The sequence below is a fragment of the Haliotis rubra genome, unplaced genomic scaffold (assembly GCF_003918875.1).
Source record: "Haliotis rubra isolate DU_JTF1 unplaced genomic scaffold, ASM391887v1 Scf472, whole genome shotgun sequence".
Lineage (NCBI taxonomy): Eukaryota > Metazoa > Mollusca > Gastropoda > Lepetellida > Haliotidae > Haliotis > Haliotis rubra.
In genome coordinates, this window is record NW_025767160.1 from 772714 (window position 1) to 791705 (window position 18992).

At 41.1% G+C, this 18992-nt stretch overlaps 1 protein-coding gene across 1 annotated transcript in view; it reads left to right on the forward strand.

The window, feature by feature from the left end:
* The window catches only part of LOC124290734 (xanthine dehydrogenase-like), a 36315-nt gene that overhangs the window by 8927 nt on the left and 8396 nt on the right, over positions 1 to 18992 (forward strand). The window contains exons 12-25 of the mRNA XM_046727537.1: positions 334 to 400; positions 2461 to 2561; positions 3022 to 3177; positions 3685 to 3807; positions 4753 to 4848; positions 6105 to 6162; positions 7113 to 7262; positions 7743 to 7822; positions 8774 to 8859; positions 12274 to 12378; positions 12706 to 12784; positions 13407 to 13524; positions 14237 to 14346; positions 18802 to 18915. Of these exons, the coding sequence (XP_046583493.1) occupies positions 334 to 400; positions 2461 to 2561; positions 3022 to 3177; positions 3685 to 3807; positions 4753 to 4848; positions 6105 to 6162; positions 7113 to 7262; positions 7743 to 7822; positions 8774 to 8859; positions 12274 to 12378; positions 12706 to 12784; positions 13407 to 13524; positions 14237 to 14346; positions 18802 to 18915 (1443 nt within the window). The remainder of the gene's footprint in view (positions 1 to 333; positions 401 to 2460; positions 2562 to 3021; positions 3178 to 3684; positions 3808 to 4752; positions 4849 to 6104; positions 6163 to 7112; positions 7263 to 7742; positions 7823 to 8773; positions 8860 to 12273; positions 12379 to 12705; positions 12785 to 13406; positions 13525 to 14236; positions 14347 to 18801; positions 18916 to 18992) is intronic.

The window sequence follows — 18992 nt, forward strand, 5'->3', positions numbered from 1 at the left end:
GCAGTGGTGACATTGTGGTAGTGTAGTAGGGGATGTAGCAGTCGTAGTGGTAGTTGATGGGGTAATAAGTTAGTTATATGGTTCCACCACTACATCGTCATATCCGAAGAGGAACAGGTTTTATGAAGAGACAACTTCTCTATTGCATTAGATGCTAACCCCGTTATCAAGCAAGTGACACACAACATTATGGACAAGGAGAATATATGCATGAAGGATATTGGGGTTTTATGTACAACTCATATTCCACTACATCATAACAACTTCTATATTCTAAATGACACTTAAAGAAGACATCTGTATACGCGTCATGTTTCACTTTGTTCCCTACAGATCCATGCCACAAAGACAGAGGACTTCCTCACAGGGAAGAGTCTGACGGATCCTGCGGTGATTCGCGGTACGGGGAATATAAGTGTCATTTACTTTGTTCTTCCGTTTTAATGACTGAGATTTCTAACGTTTACACTGTATTACTTTTAGTTATTTTTAGTCGCCGTTTATCATTATAAATGATTAAGTTCTTAAAATGGCACCATATCTTGTTTGACGCATTGTGTGCAAAGGTAACTGTGTATGGTAGTGAGAATTTAGATTGAGTGATTCGGATAATTAGTTTTAAAGAACAAATAAACTTTGTACTCTTTTAACTATTACATATGAAAGATTTGTGGTCAGTCTTATGCGGAACACCAAATTCACTCTTTAAAAACTTGTGGTTAATTAATACTGAGCGATTAAAAGTTGCCAAAAGTCGCCTGCTTCACTCTCGCCAGCCAACGAAACCACAGACAGGTTACGTAACTCTGTCGCCAGAGCACTGCAGTGACGTCATATGAGGAACGATTTTCAGTTAGTTGTATAGAAAGTGTGTAGCAAGCTCGTCATCTTGATGATTTCTCGACATCAACGAAGGCATGCCGAATCGTTGCTTTGTCGTTAATTGCTCCTAGAGGTCGGGCGATGGTGTCACCATGCACAGATTTCCACAGGACCCCACAGTTCGTGCTAAATGGGTTATGTTTGTGAGTGCGAAGCGAGCGTTGTGGAAGCCTGAAACGATATCTTACTTGTGTTCAGATCGCTTCACGGAAGTTAAAGAATCAAAACTACTTACTAGTTGTAGTGAAATATGTATATGATTGATGACCATAAAGATTTTCCATGACACAACTTGTAACATAACGATTTCTTCCTCGGAAGCGAGGTTGTGGTCGAAGTAACAGTAATACTGTAAGTAGTATTATATTGACACCCACCTCGCTTCCACGAGAGAAATTGTTATGTTATACGCTATGTCATGCAAAATCCTATTGGACATCAATCAAATACATATTTTACTACCAGTAGAAAGAAGTTCTGATTTTGTAACTCGGTGAAAACAATCCTAAAAAGCAAAATTAGTTTCCTAATTAGTATATCATCATACTTGTATGCATTTTGAAACTAAATAAACAGCAGACGATCTGCTGATACTTATAACAGGACTGTAATATCTAGACATTTTATAGTTTGCCAATGTGAATCAGAATCCGCACACACGCCCTAGTGTATGTTGTCTCTCCTTAAGTCTCATTGGTCACCCAAATATAACACACCTGGCAACTAATTGCATAATGTCCGCCATTCTTTAAAAAAAAGTAATTTAGTTAGCCAATAACGAGCAATCAATCAATTTATTGGAGGTTAATCCTTTGAAAGAACTGTTAACTTCAAATGAAATTTATCCTACATAGGAAACACCTTCAGAAAATACCATATGTCTCTCATCATATGTACATTCGCGACTGTGCCAGTCGTAAAAATATCCCCTCTACCGCGTCAGGCGATGAGAGATACAGCAGTCAATAATAGCATGGAATATCCACTGTGTATCCTCCAAAGAGAAAACAGGCTTACCAGGTGTTTACTGGTCCTCCACAAATATCTAGATTTCATGCACCTAAAAGACCCAATCTTCAAGCTGAACACACTGGAATCTGTTTCACTTACTTCGTCTCTGGGTGAAGATCTCCCATGTGAGCCCTGAGCAAAATCTGACCACATAATCTAATTTACGGTTCCATAGGTTCTAGAACTTCCTTAATGGTTAGGGATCCATGATATTCTGAAACGTCAGGAGTGAATGAGCGAGCATGGTTTTACGTCGTCTTTAGCAATATTCCACCAATATCACCGCGTTGGACACCAGAAATAGGGTTCACATTTTGTACCCATGTAGGGAATCGAACCCAGGTCGTCGGTGTGACGAATATACAAACTAATGACAACAACGTAAGTGGAGCTCCTTGATAGTGTCCGTTAAATGAAGTACACACATTCTATAAAGTTTGCATAAAGGACTGTTGGGTATGAACTATGTGAATCTTTAGCTTAAAACATCTACGATTTGTGAAGCTATCTCGCATATTGAACCTGACATACGTCATATATCATTGTGATTACTTTGTTATACAATAGGTGCACTGGAATCTCTTAAATCAGAGTTGAACCCCGACTATGAGGAATTGCTAGCAAGCGTTGAGTTCCGGAGAAACCTGGCCGTCAGTCTCTTCTACAAGGTAAGAACATGGAGTGTTTACCCGGCAGGTGGGAACGGAGCATTTTCGAAATAACATCATACACACATGACTGCAAAATTCTTTAATTGCAACATCTGTTGCAAATAATAACAAAGCTGTTACCTGAAGGATTGGACTGTCCCTTGGCGGAACTAGAACCTAGCCGCGTTTAATGGCGTGAACGTGTTCCGTGAATAGAGCAGAAAAAACTTGTATTTGCAGATTTGACTTTCACTAGAAACAAGGATCTGACATTAATGACATTTAAACTATCTGTGAATGGGTCAGGCGTAATGACCCGCTGTTTACACTATCTGTCCCGTGTCAGTATTAAGTTGTCTTCAGGGCTAATCCTGCTCATGTACTGAAGACAAAAACGCGATTTTATTTGTGCTACAACATGTGGAAATGTCCGAAGGACCCTAACTGTATTCAACAATACATGCAAACTCTTCTTCAGTTCATCCTCAACATCTGCGAGTCCAAGACCCCCTTGACGCAGTCCGGTGGAGTCCTTCTAGAACGCCCAATATCCAAGGGTCACAGAGAGTTCCCAGAGCAAAAGGCGGAATGGCCTCTCAAACAACCAATGCCTAAAATTACTGCCCCATTTCAGGTGTGTGTATACGTATACTCTCATCCATCGTGAACTGGAATAGATATAAATATAGAATTGTCCATGTACCACTGCTACAGTTCCTCTATAATCCGCTTCATCGCAGGCTGTCGTGATACTTCAATTATTGCTGAATGTGGCGTTTGATGACTCACCTTATTCTGTATTTATTGTGGCAGTATTAACGTTTGCCTCGGGTGGTGTTCTTACGGTAAACGTTATTATGTCCTGTGTAATTTCATCTTGCCCCTGTATTGATTAACGATACTAAGTCAATATTCGCCGGCTCAGGTGGACCTTGTAGCCTGTACTTCATCTTGCTTGTATTGACTGTCCGAATCAAGTATTCGCTGGTCACACCACTGTACTTCATCTTGCTTGTATTGACTGTCCGAATGAAGTATTCGCTGTTCAATCATTGTACTTCATCTTGCTTGTATTGACTGTCCGTAACAAGTATTCGCTGGTCACAGCATATGTATTTTATGTATTCAATGTTTCATCTAGGCTTCTGGCGAGGCAGAGTTCATCAATGACATGCCTTCCTCGTCAAAGGAATTGTGTGGATCTTTCATCCTGACCTCCGTTGGCTGTGGTACTATTGACCACATTGATCCTTCGGAAGCATTGGTAACGTACCTCTTATTTCTATAAATCTTCTACCTGTAAGTTTTGATAACATTTACATCGATTGGTTAAATGGTGTACATGTTCTCCATAGATGGAGCATGCTGCACAATGGGTTATCTTGAAACGTACGTTCAGTTCAACTAACATGAAAAGGTAACATTTCTTAGACAAGACGTGGCAGAATCAGTGTAACCTTCCATGAACGTACTGTCAGAATGCATGGATGACGCAGAGATGTCCTGTCGCAACACCATTAAACATTAAACACACGGTCATTAGCTGAGTAAGTAAAAGATAGTCCAAGACCTGGAAGCCACAGGAAGACCTATGACCGTGATGACCGTGTCCTAAGTCGACGCAATTCCAGAACCGCTCCAGAAATGGAGAGTGGAGTCCCACTATCCACCCGTACCATCAGAAGGGAGCTGCGGGCTGCTATACATTATCGATGGCCGCTGTCGCCTCTGGAGACGTCGTAACGAGGCGTATCACCAGGAGATGATCCGTGCTGATGAACTCTGTGGTGGTGGCTCATCAAATGACGATACAATTGGTGGCTAGGTCATGATGACCACACTTTCGTGTATTGTTTGTAGTCATGTTTTTGTGTACTCTTCAGTTTTAGAGTCGTTTTAACCAGGATAAAATACGTTACCGTTACTTTTGTATACTGGGGATTTGGTTTTCAAAGCATAAACAGCAACAAGTAGTGTGTTCCTAGTTATGTCCTACTTATGACATAAAATGTGGGCGGTGTTTGTTCAACTAGCGCTCTTTCCTTAGCATATATGTCCGCGAATTCGGGAGTTCTGTTGTGTGCATGGAATTGTGTGTGTGATTGTGCGTATGGTGTTTGTGTGAGCGTGCGTGCGTCCATGGGTGTGTGTGTTGTAAATGGCTGAATAGACGTGAGGCAATTACTAACCATTCTGTTTGTACATGCAGCTGATGCCAGGAGTTGTCGACTTCAACATCAGTCAAAGATGTCGTCAGAATAACATCATGCCAAGTTTTCCCGGCATGCAGTTTGTCCCAGAAGAGGTAAATGCGGTTGAGTGGTTAGTCGCTAGACATGCAATGCCAGGAGTACTTCTTTACACGAAACGTCGAGTGCAAACGAGTTTTCGTTCACGTATTTTGTCCCAGTAAGAGGTGACCTTGACATGAATAGTCTGTTACAAAGTTGCAGTCATCGCTAAACGCTCTGACAAAAGTTGGTACACGTATTTTGCCCTCATCCGTGTTGTGCCTTTATTCATTGATACCTTCTGTGAATTATGACAAAAATACATTTTTTGTACAGATTACAAACAAACCATCTTTGCCTAAACTGTGCAGCAGATAAGCATATCGAAGCTCAGTCAATAAACAAATCTGTTCTAAAACTAATTTAAACACTAGACGTATAGTAGGGACGCAGTTGTTCCGGCAAATGTTATTCTCAAGAAAACATCTCGCCAAAATCTCACTAGCAAATATAATGGCTGCAAAATCGGAAAACTATAACTTCCAGAAACACGTAGAGTTTTATACAGACAATGATGTATTTTCGTCGTAAGTGCCCTAGTCAAAATTTAGAAATGACGTTTGTTCACGAGCAGAATGTGATAAGCAGGAGGAATACAATAATATAATGATCACTTTTATGAAAGAGTGAGTGCGTCACTTACCGTCAACGACTCTGTACGACAACTCGATACGAGAGGCTATCAAAAACTTTTGAGCCTAAAATACTTCTGATATGTGCATCATCAAAATAACTCTATGTTATTGAAGAATGGACCGCCTCCGTGGTGTAGTGGTTAGAGCGTCCGCCCGAGAGCGGAAGGTTGCGGGTTCGATCCCGACCGCGTCATTCCGAAAGACGTTAAAATATGGTACTTGTTGGTCTCTGCCTGGCGCTCGGCACTAATGGGTACAAGAAGGACTGGTCGGCTCGGAGTCAGTATAATGTGTCTGAGTTGGGTATTCATGCTTCACTGCGGCATGGTATCACAGTGGGGTATCACTATAAAACCAGCTTCACTCTGGGCTAGTACAAACAAGCGCACACATACATACACACGCATGCACGTCGTCATATGAGCGAAATATTCTCAAGCACGACTTTAAACCCAATTTCACGTCACCTCACTATTGAAGAATGGTTTATAACATTCACATAAACGTAATATTTACATGCACGTGTCGCCAGTTTCCGGTCATATGGGTACATGTGAATAGCTGTCACGTGATTATATTACATAAACACAAATGTAGGTATCTTGAGTTTATATTTGCACCAATTATATTTGCAGCTATTTTGCAGTGGGGATGTGAAATACTCAGGACAATCGCTTGGGTTCGTAATTGCAGGTGAGTGTGCGTCATTGGAGTATATTTTTGAAAGGCAAATCAATGAATGAAAAGAAAATTGTGTAACAAATGTTCACCAATCAACGGTCTGGCTGTGCATTGTAAATATGAAGGTTATACATACAGGAGTCCATTCATCGACTTTTACTACTGTTAGTATGTTACACGCGTGTACATCTTCCTCTAATCAGGATATCTCTGGTGTTAGGTCAACAGGGGGAGGGGTTCTATGGATATACAACGTTTTTATCACAATGTACACGATGTCGGTGTAGATGCTAACACCAGTATCAAGTAAGTGATGTACAGTACTGTACGTAAGGCATGTATATATGAGTAGAGTTATGTGTGTACAGTTGACGTACAGGACGATAATGTTGATGGTGTTTATACAACAGACTAGGTTGATGTGCCAAGTAGACTGACACAATAAGGATAATGGTTACACAATGTAGAATCAACAAGGGATAGATTAAAGAGGAATGCAGTTGTGTGATGGACATTGAGAATGGCGGGATTAGCATTGCTTATAGACTATTAGCGATGAGTTGATGGTAGACAGTAGGGATGTAGTATCCTGGGCTCTGTCCATGGCCGGTTGGGGTCTTGATGTGGGTTTATTGAAGAGTCTTGTCTTGCCAGATACAGCAGGTTGAACTGATGAAGGAACTGAACGTTCGTAATGGAGGACAGCATAGTTTCCAAGGGATCCAGGAGGTGGGCAAGGTGCTGAGCAGTGATGCAGTGGACTCACTGTTTGTTTAACTGATAATAAATATGTGAGGTAAATCATGCAGGCCAAAAAAATGTATAACTCTGGCGAAACCCTCACTGTGTGTGATTCCGGCAAACTGATAAACAAAATGAGGGCGAACCGTTGACCATCCCTACAGTGTCAAATGACCTATGTGACGCAAATGTCCAACTACGGATGAGTGTGTATTCTTCAGAATCTCAGACACTCGCTGATGCAGCAGCAGACAAGGTGAAGGTCACCTACAAAGACGTCAAACCCGCCATTGTGACCATCGAAGACGCCATTAGAGAGGAGAGTTACCATGCCAATCCTATGGTTGATCATAAAACTGGAGATCCGGAAGGTAAGAATGACCGTAGCTATGGCTACCATACTACTCATCAGTTAATTGTTATTACCATAGGGTTGAGAGGACTACACCGCCACATGTTAAACCTTTGGAAAGTTTGTCTGTGCATTTTACCCTCCAATATCTAAGATTTAATGAAAAGGGATGTTTTAAAACTCTATATGTAGTCGTTTGACTCTCAGACTGTCACATGAATCGGCTACTCTGACCTGTTATCCTCTGGCCAACACCTCTGTGAGATGTGTCTCTCAGCATGGGTTGTCTGTTCGCTGGTTCCAATCTGAAGTTATAACTAGCCCTGAACAAGGCCCACGTTTGTCAGGCAGCAGCTGTGTGACATTGAGCAAAGTGGTGCGGTTGTCATTGTGAGCGTTGGGAAACCGTGTTCAACGTGGATTAAAGTCATTCATTAATTGGTTAGGGGGCCACAATGATAACAGTTCATTTAGATTGATGAAACATATTTCACTCCAGATGCACTGAGCAAGGCTTCTCGAAAACTGACAGGCGAATGCAGACAAGGAGGTCTCTATCATTTCTACATGGAGAATAACGTAAGTTGCTCATATATTTATGTTTAACTCTCTCAAATGATTTACGTATAAGTTGTCAACACCGTTATACTTAGTGTCATGGAAAAACTTTGACTAATCTGTATCTAAGCTGCCTAAACTCGCACCAGAAGTGTCCTATATCTGGGACAGGTGGTGAACACTGACAAGAACTGACGTAGCTGACCCCTTGAGGTAATTGCAACAATATCCCTGTTACGGTAAATAATTTGCCGTGACAAAAGGTTTAAGAGTCCCCTTCGAACCAGCAAAATAGAATACAGGCAAGTCTAAAATATTCAATAATATATTGAGCAAACAATGAGCAAGCTACAATGAATGACAATACAGATATTTAGTACAGTGCCATTGAGTCACAAATCTAAAATGTTGGATCACAAATATGAAATATTAACTCACCACAGTCTTGACATTTACAGTGAGAACAGTTATACGGATTGAAGGTTGTTTACAATGACAGCAGTTGAATAGACAAGCACGGTCGGTCTTGAAATGTTGAACAACTTGACGATGGCAGACAGATGTGTATAAAACCAGTCATGTGAAAAGACCCATCGTGCAACTCAACAACCAGCCTTTATATAGCTCTTACACAGTTTACGAGCATTCTAGTAAAGCTAGGCAGCATCATTATCCACTCAAAATGTTATCGAAATCGGTGGAAAACTCCACGGCATGACGAGTCAACAAGTTGCCAAGGGAGGTCACAAAGATGCGCTAACAAAAAGGCATGCCGCTACAAATACTATTGTCATTGAACATATATGATGCGAGATGTGAGCCATAACTTACACTCAAAACTTTAAACATTGTGACCCATAATAACTATCACTTAATCAATGTGATATTGCAAATGACAAAAATGTTCACTCTCGTAACATTCCATATAAATATGCATTACCTTTAATGCATGTGTTTCACCGATTCCTGCAGGTGGCGCTGGCTGTTCCGGCTGAAGACCGTCTAGACGTGTACAGTTCTTCCCAGGGCACCGACATAGTTCACGCAGTCTCTCCACAGTCCTAGGCAAACCCCTCAACTAGTATGTACCTGACACATATCGTTTTCAATTTCACCAAAATCAGTAAAACGTTGTAACACCCTTGGAATGCACGTGTGAAGACATATCACACAAGGAAATGACGAAGTAGGGAAGGCAAAGTTTGCAGTGATGCTTGCAAACTTTATGATTTATGATGTTTTAAGGTTTAATGGCAACAATGTAAGTGCAACGTATTAACAATGCGATAACATAAATGATGCCAATAAATATCCCAAGTACTGATCGAACATTACTAGGCCTATAGACAGATTTAATAACAAGGCTCAGTCTCCAAGGAAATAATAGTTATTTAGTTATTTCAACTTGAATCCTTTCCGGAAATGATGCTGTGTAGAATATGTTATCAAGAAAGTGATTCTAAATTTGACTTACAAATATATACCCAGTAACAGTTACACTCAAGGCCAAAAGGAAGTGTCCCGTGCTTAAAATCTCAATAAAAATCAACACAGACAAAAACATTAATATCATATCTGTTTATGTTGACAGTAAGTCCACTTGCTAAACATCTAGAGGCTATTACCACGTCAAACACTAAGTAATGTTCAAGCAAAATTGAATTAAATGACACTGGTATCAAAGGGAAAAGTTACATGTTTTCAGTTGTGTTGAACACTATCTGTGAGCTCCAGATTAAAACACATTTGTCAACGTTTAGGTGTGCATTACTCAATCTTGTTATCCTCCTTCTGCATTGATACATGCAAGTACTCGACGTCTCATTGACGTTGTGAGACGTCTAATGAAGGCATTTGGGATTTTCCTCCATTCCTCATGAATGGCCTGCTTCAGGTGTCTCAGGTTTGCTGGTGGGTTAAGTGTCATTCTGATTTGCCTGCCCAGAAAGTCCTAGAGGTGCTCTATGGGTGATAGGTCAGGGGAACGAGACGTCCAAGGCAAAACGTTGATGTTATTGGTTCGCATGAAGTCTGTCACAATCCTAGCTGTGTGTGCAGGAGCATTGTCTTGTTGAAATAATGTCCCTTGGTGTTGATTACCGACAGGAAACACATCTGGACGAAACACCTCGTCAGTGTATTGGTGTGCTGTCAGGTTGCCTTGAACTGTAACCAATTGCGTCTTCATTTTGCCACGGATACCTCCCCAAACCATAACACTTCCAACGCCATGAGCCTGTACCTCCACTACGCATGACGGCGCATGACGTTCACCACGACGGCGATACACACGTGTTCTACCGTCGTTATGGTATAAACAAAATCTACTCTCATCACTGAATAGAACCCTACGCCAATCACGAAGCTGCCATCGTCGAACACGACGTGCCCAGATCAACCTGTTCAGGCGATGGTGACGTGTCAGCATTGCTCCAAGAATGGTCTGTGGGCTCGAATTCCGGCATGCTGTTGTCGTCGTCTGACTGTGTGTCTGTTGACAACTCGACCCAGTGCCGTTGATGCCGATTCCGAAACTGTCAGGAACCAATTCCTCAAATGTAGAATTCGTAGATATCGATCTTGCTGGGGGTAGTGACCTTTGGTCTACCTGCCCTTGGTCGGTCAACAGTCCTGCCAGTCTCATTGAAACGTTTAATAAGTCTATAGATGGTATGTCTGTGACAACCGAACATGGGCATGAGAAGCTCCCGTGTTTATCATTCCTATGACTCTTTCACGCTGTTCTGAATACAGTCTAGGCATATCTAAAGTGTTTTCCTGTTTCACAGCGTCTGTGTCATGCCAACGGTCGTTAAATGCCCCTTTTTCTGTGGCTTTTTTCCTTACAAAATGTGTATTTGTCCATTTGCACAAATTTCATGATTTTTTTATCTCGAAGTCAATTTTTCCTAATGACAACATTATTGGTGTGTTTTGGCGATTGTTAAACAATAGAAAATAAATTTCATCAATGTTGAATAAATTTCATATATCAAAAATAAATGGGCCACTTTCTTTTGGCCTTGAGTGTATGATGGTAATTATAAGGGCGGTAGAGGTATCAGGTAAAAGTAAGAGCAGGAACTTATAGTAAGAGTAATGAATGGAATGTCATAGTCTCGTGGACCATGACCGTATTTATAGGGATCATTAACAGGTCATGTGACCTTTCTCAGCCAACCAGAAGACAGGTTTGATGGCTTTCCTACAAAAACACTGCATAGGTAGTGTCATTTCTAACACAAGTAAGTGATTACTGATTGTTCTTATGTTGTCCTGTTTGTCCGAATACAATTAGGACACAGTAGAAATAATCAGGGCCTCGAGACAATTTGTTATATATAACGGACAATATCTTTCCGTCAACGTAGCGTCAGTGGCCGCCATCTTGGTTTGTGGATAAGTGAAATTACAGTAGAATCCGTCTCCTTTATTAATTTCTATTGTCCTAAAGTGACACAAAGTTTACTAGTTTACACAAAATTACTAAAATATTTGGCAAATGCAAACACAGAAAACGGACAACAGACTGTCAAATACTGCCTTCAGTTGTCGGCAACAAACGTCAAAACACGGATTGATTGTCATATTGCAGGTACAAATGTAGGAAATACCGGAGAATATGCATTGTCCTCTATGTCTCCAAACAATGCATTTCTATCAGAGAATGCAGGAAAATACTAGATAATGAATATGTGACTTTGATATAGAAACGGACATCAGTTTATAAATAGTCACTCGATCAGGATAACGTAAATGTTCTTGACAGGTCACCGTGACCTTAGAAATGTCAAACAGATTAATAACAGATTCGTTATTAAGTGCAATCAAGTGTAATTTCCATCAGTATCCATCATGGAAAATACTCTTAAACATTCCTGAGCATGAAAGTTATCAGAAACTCGTCATTAACTTGTGTAGTGGGGCATTGTGTATCTGGGTCAAAAGTCAGACTTACTTTCTATAAATAGCCACGATGCAGGAGTGTACACAAGATATTATTCCTGACAAATATCGTTGTTATCACTCAAAATACATGTTAATGATTCCATACAGTGAATAAATGTATCATTTGGTGACATGAAATACATAAGCCTGTACAATAATAGTACATACTGATATCACTAGTAAGATCCTTCATGGATGTAAATACCGTAGTGACACACACCTGATAAAACATACCTAGCAACAGTGAATATGCCCCCTAAAGCTGACTCAAATAGGTGAACTTCAGAACCAGGTAACTGTCTATGATGCCGTTATCTTATCATTTACTTTAATATATTTTGTCAATATCTATCAATATCGCTGGTATACTCACTCCTTATTGGAACTAAATGTTCCCATAACAAGCAATACGTGCTATAAAGGATTTTGCTCGCCCATATACAAGTAATTATAAATTATCCAACGTAACCACTGCCTGTGAATAAAAGTTTCCTGTAAAACGTTAACTGTGTTTCTGTGTTCAGCTTCAACGTGTGCACACCTCGAGTGGGCGGGGCATTCGGGGGTAAAGCATTTGGCTCCCTCCCTGTTGCTGCTGCAGCTGGTTTGGGGGCTTACAAACACAACAGGTGAGCATGTACCTGCCTACACTTAATTCAGCAGATATTATATAGAGGATATTATATGAGTGCCCATGTCATACTATGTTTACGACACGAGTGCCTAAATGTTGGTATTTATGTAGGACATAACGATATTTAGGCACGAGGGTCGTAAACATAGTATGACATGGGCACGAATATAATATTCTGTTTATTACCGGAGTCGTCAAATTGAGGAAAATCAACCCAAATCTACTTTCAAGCATAGGCTTATTTTGCGTAGGTAATAATTTCACTACGCGTTTTGTATTGTTATATGGACTGGATAAAATAAAACAAGCTGATTATTCCCAGGCCAGTGAAATGTAATGTTGGCCTGTCGGCGTCGATGAGAATGAACGGGAAAAGACCTGCTTTGTGGGCGAAGTATGAGGTAAGTAGATTACGACAGTATCTTGACACCTTTGGTAGAGGGTGGGGTATGGGGAGTTTTTGTACAACCCAGAGTACAACCCTTTGTTGTGCCATGATCCGGTGTTCGTGTGCCCGAAATGCCTCATCGTCTTGATAGGGTGGTCAGAACAACAGTCTTGCCCTTTGCCAATGAAAAGGGATTCGCACGATACGCTGTACCACACTGATACAGCGCTGTACCACACTGATACAGAGTTCAAACCAACTTTACGGACAGAACAATTCTGTCCCTTACCATTCACACAAATGCTCATGATCTCCTATCAACAGAAATATCGTTTCATGAATGTTGTCGTCCACGATTGATGGGGAATATACAATCGGCTTCCTAATAAGCCACGTAACATATGTTATATTTGACATTACACTTTGAGTTAGTTATAACCGTGGTTGTAGATGTACTGAAATACGAGGGTTTGAAGGTTCCCATTTATTCAGAAACCACAAAGTGGCGAGTAAGACATTTTCACAGTGACTGATATCAACATGTATTTATACAGTCACGTAACATACTGAGGTACACGCCTAGAATGTCAGTTTTCTCCTCGATGTACCTTGAATAATTCTGACTTCTATGACAGGTGGGGTTCGACGACAGCGGCCGTATCGACGTCATCTCTTTCGAAATTTACGTTAATTGTGGCTACACCGCAAACTTTGCCTTCATATATCACGAAATCCTAACTCATATTGACCAAGGTGAGTTCCTCCTCCACAGAAGATATGTATGTACGTCTGATATTGTGTAAGAATGTCATGTTTTGGTGTCAGTGCTGTTTTACTGTTTTATCTAAAAGTCATCGTTGGATGTTGTAACCTTTCGTGTTTGATGTACGTCAATATTTCTTGCGTTCATTAGCCGACTTATAAATTCCAATTCAACAGTTTTCAAGAATGAATCTACTTTTCCTAAACGACTATTTGGTCACTCATTTACGTTTGTCACGCATTTTCCAGGGTACCACATCCCCAACTGGAGAGTGAAAATAATTCTTTGTAAAACCAACAGAGCGCCCGGAAATCCAATGCGTGGACCAGGTATAATGATTAAACTTTTATCCTTTGTATGTGTCTTACGACGTTTGTATGTGTCTATATGTTTACATTTGATCATTCATGAATGATGGACATTTTATGAAGTATTTGCACTGGCATTTCATTACAATGATGTAAGGGGCGGCGGGGCAGCCTAGTGGTTAAAGCGTTCGCTCGTCACTCCGAAGGCCCAGGTTCGATTCCCCACATAGGTACAATGTGTGAAGCCCATTTCCGGTGTCCCCAGCCGTGATATTGCTGGAATATTGCTGAAAGCGACTTTAAAACATTTATTCACTCACTCACAATACTGTTTGCTATTGACCTTTGTAATGGCATGCCATATATGTGAGTATATAGTGTTATCCTTGTTCAGGCCCCTACCCAGCGGGATTCCTCATTGAGGCCGTGTTGGAAAATGTGGCCCAAAGTCTTGGCAAAGTTGCAGCTGATGTGAAAGAGGCCAACCTTTACAAAGAAGGCCAGGTAAGATGCCAGCAAGCACATGGCATTACATGTGTGTGTATGACGACACGGGGTATACACGATGGTGGTGCGTGTTAATTCTAAGCTGAAACTAAACGCTATTGGGGATCAGTCCGCAGAGGAACTCTGCGTGAAGCCACCATAGAACAAATGGATGTGACATAGTTTATCAATCAATCTAATTCACAATAAAAGTATTGAAATACTGTGGCAGAAGTATTCAAATGGCAGAATAATACAAACGCAGTAGTCGATCTTCCAATAACAGTGGCATCCAGGGTAAGGATGATCTTCACACAATTGTAGTATCCAGGGTAACGATGATCTCCACACAATTGTAGTATCCAGTGTTAGAATGATCTCCACACAATTGTAGTATCCAGGGTAAGATGATCTCCACACAATTGTAGTATCCAGGGTAAGAATGATCTCCACACAATTGTAGTATCCAGTGTTAGAATGATCTCCACACAATTGTAGTATCCAGTGTAAGAATGATCTCCACACAATTGTAGTATCCAGGGTAAGGATGATCTCCACACAATTGTAGTATCCAGTGTTAGAATGATCTCCACACAATTGTAGTATCCAGTGTAAGAATGATCTTCACACAATTGTAGTATCCAGGGTAAGAATGATCTCCACACAAAATTAGTATCCAGAATAAGGATGATCTCCACATTATTGTAGTATCCAGTGTTAAAATGATCTCCACACAATTGTAGTATCCAGTGTAAGAATGATCTCCACACAATTGTAGTATCCAGTGTTAAAATGATCTCCACACAATTGTATTATCCAGTGTAAGAATGATCTTCACACAATTGTAGTATCCAGGGTAAGAATGATCTCCACACAAAAATTAGTATCCAGAATAAGGATGATCTCCACATTATTGTAGTATCCAGTGTTAAAATGATCTCCACAGAATTGTAGTATCCAGGGTAAGAATGATCTCCACACAAAATTAGTATCCAGGGTAAGGATGATCTCCACACAATTGTAGTATCCAGTGTTAAAATGATCTCCGTAGAATTGTAGTATCCAGGGTAAGAATGATCTCCACACAAAATTAGTATCCAGGGTAAGGATGATCTCCACACAATTGTAGTATCCAGTGTTAAAATGATCTCCACACAATTGTAGTATCCAGGGTATCGATGATCTCCACACAATTGTAGTATCCAGTGTTAAGATGATCTCCACACAATTATAGTATCCAGGGTAAGAATTATCTCCACACAAAATTAGTATCCAGGGTAAGGATGATCTCCACACAATTGTAGTATCCAGTGTTAAAATGATCTCCACACAATTGTAGTATCCAGTGTTAAAATGATCTCCACACAATTGTAGTATCCAGTGTAAGAATGATCTCCACACAATTGTAGTATCCAGTGTTAGAATGATCTCCACACAATTGTAGTATCCAGGGTAAGGATGATCTCCACACAATTGTAGTATCCAGTGTTAAAATGATCTCCACACAATTGTAGTATCCAGGGTAAGAATGATCTCCACACAAAATTAGTATCCAGGGTAAGGATGATCTCCACACAATTGTAGTATCCAGTGTTAAGAATGATCTCCACACAATTGTAGTATCCAGTGTAAGAATGATCTCCACACAATTGTAGTATTCAGGTTAAGGATGATCTCCACACAATTGTAGTGTCCAGGGTAAGAATGATCTCCACATAAGTGTAGTGTCCAGTGTTAGAATGATCTCCACACAATTGTAGTATCCAGTGTTAGAATGATCTCCACACAATTGTAGTATCCAGTGTTAGAATGATCTCCACACAATTGTAGTATCCAGGGTAAGAATGATCTCCACATAAGTGTAGTGTCCAGTGTTAGAATGATCTCCACACAATTGTAGTATCCAGTGTTAGAATGATCTCCACACAATTGTAGTATCCAGTGTAAGAATGATCTCCACACAATTGTAGTATGCAGTGTAAGAATGATCTCCACATAAGTGTAGTGTCCAGTGTTAGAGGGATGATCTCCACACAATTGTAGTATCCAGTGTTAGAATGATCTCCACACAATTGTAGTATCCAGTGTTAGAATGATCTCCACACAATTGTAGTATCCAGTGTTAGAATGATCTCCACACAATTGTAGTATCCAGTGTTAGAATGATCTCCACACAATTGTAGTATCCAGTGTTAGAATGACCTCCACACAATTGTAGTGTCCAGTGTTAGAATGACCTCCACACAATTGTAGTATCCAGTGTTAGAATGACCTCCACAAATATGCTGGTCGTAATGTGAAATGTAATATGAGATGAGAGACAAGAGTTAGCTCCCCTTATATACCTTTAAAAGGCTCAAGAATATACTTCAACTCTCTGTTCAGTGTGTAGTGGAGAGGTCCATGGGGTTTTGCGTAGCCACCAAAATCTGATCATGGGTCGGTCGGTCGGGAAAAAAAGAAAGAAAAAAACAACTTAATAAAGACAAAATTATCTGAATAATGTTCTTGATTCTCATATAATGTAATTTTTATTACCATTTCCCGCATTCTTTGGACTTGTGGCAGCGTCTGATTAAAAGATTTTTGTATGACGAGGCGGTACGTGTTAGGTTCGAGACGGCGGTGTTCGAATGAAACAATCAGTTTTTTTGCTGGGTCGGCAATAAAATTAGAACGGTCGGTCGGTCGATGAGAAACTGCAATGCTAAATATGGCACACCATTGTCCCCCCACTGTACAATGTTAACACTTGGAACATATACTCAGCAGCGAAAAAAAACGTCAGTACAAAATTAGATAGGCTCTGTTATCAAATTTTTACAGAAATGGACATAAGAAGCGGATCAAAACATGTTTGTGCACAATATCTTAACACATCAATGAATACTAGTAACTCAATACATTACGTGAACGTTTGCAGTCCATTCAGTCCCTTGACTTCAGTATCTAGTGTAACCACTACGAGCGGCAATAACTGCAGCACCACGTCTATGCATGGAGTGCACCAATCGATTGATGAAGGCCATTGGCTCCTTGAACCACACTCTGAGAAAGGGCTGGCGCAATAAATCGGCTGTGTTCGGCCTTCGTATGACATTATTCAGTCTCCTCTGAATTTCAGTTGGGTTTAAATCAGGACTAAGGGCTGGCCACTGCATAATGTTGACACCGTTCTGCTGTAGGAAGTCCCATGTAGCTCTGTTAGTATGGGCCCGGGCGTTATGATGCTGGACAATATTTTTCCGGTGACGTGCGAAATGTGGTATGATCTGGGGTCTGAGACATTGGTCGATGTAGCGCACTGCTGTGATGCCGCCTCCTCTCCCTCGACCAAGGTTCTCGAACACCACAGGACCCACTCTCTGGTTCAGGCCTCTTCCACCCCATACCATGATGCTTGCATCTCCCATCTCTTTCCATAACACATTGGTCTGAGTAACGCTGGCCAAGTAGTTGCCATATTCTTGTTCTGCCATCTGCAGTTGATACGCAGTACCGACTCTCATCTGTGAACAGAACAGTTCTCCATTGCCTGTATCGCCAGTTTTGGTGTTGTAGGGCAAACTGTAGACGTTCACGTCGACGACGAGGGGTGAGGATAGGTCCACGGTAAGGTCTACGGCAACGGAGGTTCCCGCTGTTAAGACGTCGGCGTACTGTATCAGTACTGACTGGTCTTCCGTGTGTTCCCACTGTCTGGCGTGCTGTTTCGGATGCCTGCATAAAGGGATTCTGTACATGCTGTCGCACAACATGGCGGCCTTGTCGTCTTGTGGCTACCCTTGGTCTGCCAGTACAGGGGCGATTATTTGTGGTGTTGGTGGCGCGGAAACGTTGCTGCAGCCTGTAGATGGTCCGAACGTTGACCCGGAAATGATTGGCAACGGTTTGTGCAGTGTGGCCAGCTTCAAGTCTTCCTAGCGCCTGGCCTGAGCTGTCGTGAGTCGCGGCATCCTGCTGACGTTGTAATGTGAATGTTTCAACCAGGTTTGGGGGTGCATTTTATAGAGCTGGTCCATGTGAACAGCACGTACAGCATGAGTTGCATGAAAAACATGGAGAACATCGTGCCATCTCGGAGATCAGGTTGCGTTTTTGAGACCATTTCCTGGGTTCCATTCTGAGTTTGGGAAGGAATGTCTTTGCTCAGGTTAAGTTGGAGATGTCAAAAATATACAATCAAAACATTAAATGAGTTTACAGTTATCCGTTTCTGCGAAGGAAAATTCCAAACAGACGTTTCTTTTGCTGCTTAGTATAGTTACACAAAGATTACCAATGTACCATCATCATATATGTGCTAATTACCAGCTCACAAATTCACAAATACATCATTCCTGTTGTGTTTCCACAAACGCATGATTTGTACATGCTGTCGCTTCGACACAATTTCTAAAAATAGAAATAAGAAAAGAATTAGAAATAAGGTGAGAGCATTTCCAGGTATTTACTGGTTCTGTCTGTTCCCAGATTGACATACTTGGCCACGAACTAAAGGACTGCACGATGGGTAAGTTGTGGCAACAGCTGAGACAGGCGTCCGAGTTCGACAAACGACGGGGAGAGGTCGACACCTTCAACAAGGTATGTCACAGTGTGCACTTCATGGTTCCTTGCAGTAAGAGACCAAGATATTCACACACGCACACACACACACACAT